This window comes from Mustela nigripes, chromosome X, assembly GCF_022355385.1.
Source record: "Mustela nigripes isolate SB6536 chromosome X, MUSNIG.SB6536, whole genome shotgun sequence".
NCBI lineage: Eukaryota > Metazoa > Chordata > Mammalia > Carnivora > Mustelidae > Mustela > Mustela nigripes.
Window position 1 is genome coordinate 44,926,878 of NC_081575.1, and position 4,121 is coordinate 44,930,998.

General features: G+C 42.3%; 1 protein-coding gene across 1 annotated transcript; it reads right to left on the minus strand.

Annotated features, from left to right (window-relative positions):
- Positions 1-2,323: 2,323 nt before the first annotated feature.
- TCEAL2 (transcription elongation factor A like 2) lies at positions 2,324-4,121 on the minus strand. The gene is made up of 2 exons (XM_059385659.1): positions 4,056-4,121; positions 2,324-3,234 (listed from the first exon to the last, which is right to left on the minus strand). The coding sequence occupies exons 1-2, from the start codon at positions 4,075-4,077 to the stop codon at positions 2,630-2,632; spliced, it is 627 nt and encodes a 208-aa protein (XP_059241642.1). The 5' UTR covers positions 4,078-4,121; the 3' UTR covers positions 2,324-2,629.

Genomic DNA, 4,121 nt, shown 5'->3' on the forward strand with positions numbered 1-4,121 from the left:
ATATTAATCCTTGCCTTTATGTATTCTTATTCCCTTTGTTTTATACTTTAGAAAGACCTTCATCTCCCATCCCTCTCCAGAAATAGATGTTGCAATTATTTTCTTCTGCTTACCTATTGATGGTTCACACTTAATATGACTGAGTTCATAATGAATATATAAGTCAGTGGACATTGGCCTTCAGGATGAATCACCATCACATGGGAAGCAGTAGATCTGAAGTAGGGGTCAGGAATTCACATTTTCAACAGAATCCCCCAGTGATTCTGACATGTGGCAGACTAGCACACTTTAAAAACATGCAAGCATTAATAAAATGAGATAGGGTTAAATTTGTAGTAATATACTTCTACATGGTGTTCCATTTGGAATTGCAAGTAAACCCTGCTAGAGAAGTATACATTTATTTATCTAGACAAGAAATTACCTGGGATGGGAACAACTATTTTTATTTATAAATTTATCAAAACCTGTGACTTGTCAGACACTGTGCTAGGCATTAGAGGTATTAGGATAGAAAGGAAACATTGTGCTCTGAGAAGCAGAGTCCACTGCAGTGTTTCTCAGTTTTTTAAATAAGTGTCAGTCCACAATCATAAATACATTTTTCATCACAAATCAGGATGTACGAACATACATATGCATAACTGAAACACAAATTCCACATAACAATTCTCACCTTACCTTTCTGTGATGTGATATAACCTGATTATTTACTGTTTGGCTCTAATCAGTTTTGTTCTACCCTACTGCCTTAATAAATTGCAGGTCTTTACTCACTAAAATTGTTTTAGGGTCTATTAATGCATGGAATGTGGAACCAAAGTTTAATACTATGTGTAAACTGTGTAAACTGTTTACACAGTTAACACAGTTTAATAGAGATAATATGATGTATATCTTATGTAGTACATGTATCTATTATTCTGGGTACATATTTCATGTGAAGGTGGAAGTGAGGAGGTTAGGAAAGGTCTCCTTTAAAAAAGTGCTTTTCAAACTTTAATACATACAGAAATCAGCTACAGATCTTGTTAAATGAAGATTCTGATTCAGTAAGTCTTGGATGAGGACTTGAGATTCTGCATGTCTAACTCTCCCTCAGGTGATGTCGATACATCCATTGGCCACTATTTGAGTAGTCATGCTCTAAAAACCTTAAGTGTGGGAAGGTGTGTTCATCTTGTAAGGCTGCACCTGGCAAGAGTTTCCAAAGAGACAATTTCCTCTAAGGAAAGAGGAATCAAGTAGACAAGTCACTGACAGATGGGAAAACCAGTGTGTGCCACTAAGATTTTATTCCAGCCTCCCACATCTGAATTCTGTAGAGAGATAGTTATATGCAAAAACATACTTACAAAGCAACAAACACAGAAAAGATTGTTTTGCTTAAAAAGTCTGAAATCCATTAAGGGCCAAAGTATCACTGAGTTGTTAACCCACTTGGGTAAACATAACTCTAGAGAGGAAAAGGGCTTTATCCTCACCTCTATAGGTGAAATGGTGTGAGACAGGTTTGGGGCTTGCTGGGGACTCCAGGGAAATTGACTGGGATTTGTCACCTTGCAGACACCAGCCCATCAGCAGCAGTGGGAGCCTTAAGAGTGTGCAGAACTCATGGGAAGAGGCACAGTATCCAGCAGACATGGCAGTACCCAGGGGAGGCTGGCACCCACCTTTTGGCCTTATTTCTGAGCATAGGTAAGCTGTACCTTATCCCTCTTCCAAGTGTCTGATGGGGGGATCTTGGTCCCTGACAGTGTAGGAGAAAAGGTAGAAACTAGACAAGCACAGTTCACATACTCTGCACCTCATCTATTCTACTCGGCAATCCTATGAGGCAAGTATTATTCCCATTTCACAAATGACAAAACTGTTTTTTACAGCAATGGGTCTGTAGTAACTGCCAGGTTGATTCCCCTAAATATGAGTCCTAGAGATAATGTGAGCTTTACACATCGTTTTAAGTTCTGATAAGAAATTTAAGTGTCTCCATTGCCTTCATAAACTCACTGAACAGATCTTTGTATTTCTTTTGTGTATTATTTTTCTTTTTATATTTTAGTATTTCTTTATGAGAAAAGTAGTCTGTGTTCTTTAGGGAAAAAATATGAGTAGAAACAAAACAAAGAAAATAAGTTACCAACAGTCTTATAATTCAGAGAACCACTGTTAACCTTTTGGTGAACGAAAGTTTCTGTTTTTCCTGTGCATAGATGTACTATATAAACTTATGTTTTCTATAAAGGTGGACTGATTCTGTAGATGATATTATAAGCTATTTTATTTTTCAAGAATTAAAACGACTTTGCAAAGCACATGGGTGGAAACCCCTACTGACAGAGTGTTCTAGTTGGCTCAAAAGGCTGCTGATAATGAGAGTGACAGCTAAAGCAAATTATTAGCATAAGGTTAAGGCACAGGACCTGGCAAATGCTTGCCAGGGGCACTACACAAAAGGAATGTCTTCATTGCCCCTCTGTGGGGCTCTGCATTCACCCCTGAGTTCCCTTGGCCCCCAGGGTGGAAAGGGTCCTGTAAACCTTTTTTTGACCTCATAACCACCCACCCCCTGCAATTTCTGTCTGGTTTCCTTCACCTAATCCTCCACCCTGCCAATCTCATCAAATTATCTTACCATCTCCTCATTGTTCAAATGCATATTGTGTATGGTCTCCTCATATTCCCTGAGACACTGAGCCAACCCCTTGCTGGTTTTTCTTTTGGCCTGCCTGGGTACATCATTCCCAGCTGGTGCTTTCGCACAGCCTTTGGTTCCCTGGATGACTTTACGTCTTCTTTGGGCTTTCCCTGGCTCTCTGACTTTCCCTCTTTTCATTGGCTCTGATTTTTTTCCCTCACTCTCTGATTTTATTTCTTTTGGTTCTCCCTTGATCCCTGCTTCTCCTTCTTTTGGCTGTCCCTTGCTCTCTGGCTTCCCCTCACTCATGGGTTTTCCTTCTTCTTTTGGTTTTTCCAGGTTCTCTGGCTTTCCCTCTTTTGGCTTTTCCACACTCCCTGGCCTTTCCTTGTCCTTCAGTATTTCCTCATTTTCTGTCTTTCCCTTGTTTTCTAACTTTTCCTTGTCTTCCAGAGTACAAGCTAATTCTGGCCTTCCCACATCCTCTGGCTGTTCTTTGTATTCCATCTTCCCTTGTTTCTCAGGCATTCCTTCATCTCCATTGCAGAGTTTTTCCATGTTGAGATTCCCCTCCTTTTCCTGTCCTGGGAGACCTAGGAAGAGCAGACAAGGGAAACTGAGGGCTTGGGGATGGAATGCATGTCTGGGAAGTATTTACATACCTCCCCTTTTCTGAGTTCCCTTAAGTTGGCCTGGTCCTCCAAGTGTGTCTTCAGCCACATTCCTCTCACAGAGGTGAGCCAACCATTCCTCTGTCAGGCCCTGCCATTTTCTCTTTGTTTGCTCAGCGTGGTAAAGCCTAAAGCTGCTGGGAGATGGATAGTGGGGCTCCAGATTCTGCCCATGCTGTACAGTCCATACTCCCCACCACTCTAAGTCCCTGTCCAGACACCCCTTCCTTCACTGACCTGCAGAAATTCAGAACAGGTATCTCTTCCTTTTCTAGCCTTATAGAGGGCTGACAAACAAACACACAGAACTGCAGATAGGAGAGGTGGGCTGGGCTTTCAGTGGATATATAAAGACTCTGGTCCCTTTTCTGAATCCCAGCCCTCCAAAGTGTTGTCTGTATACTATTTACCCCACTATTCCTCCCAACCATTTCCTCAGCAGGCCCTACCACCTTCTATACCATCCTTCAGCGTGGCTGGGTGTGTGCAATATATGTGGTGGCGGGATGGGCAATGGGGGCCTCAAATTCTGGCCAAGCTATGCCCTCTAACACCCCCCACCACTCTCCAGTTCCCCTCTCCACCTTCACTGTCCTGTGGGGATTCTGGACAGGTTCTTCCTTCTAGACTGGGGACAGACACCAGACGTGCAGACAGTGACAAGGACAGGGCCTGTGCACTCAGCCTACTAAGGTTTCTTTCCTGAATCTGGACCCTCCTCATACAACATTTCCCTTCCCTACCTCCCCGGAATCCTAGCGGCATTAATTTTCAGGCCTCAGACTCCAGACCAGGATGCTTTCCAAATG

Bases quoted from the DNA above. Each gene is read 5' to 3' on its own strand.
- TCEAL2 (XM_059385659.1), bottom strand. From the start codon at position 4,077: ATGCCGCTAGGATTCCGGGGAG. The intron at 3,235-4,055 runs GTAGGGAAGGGA...TGCTCTTCCTAG, and splicing joins GCCGCTAGGATTCCGGGGAG to GTCTCCCAGGACAGGAAAAG.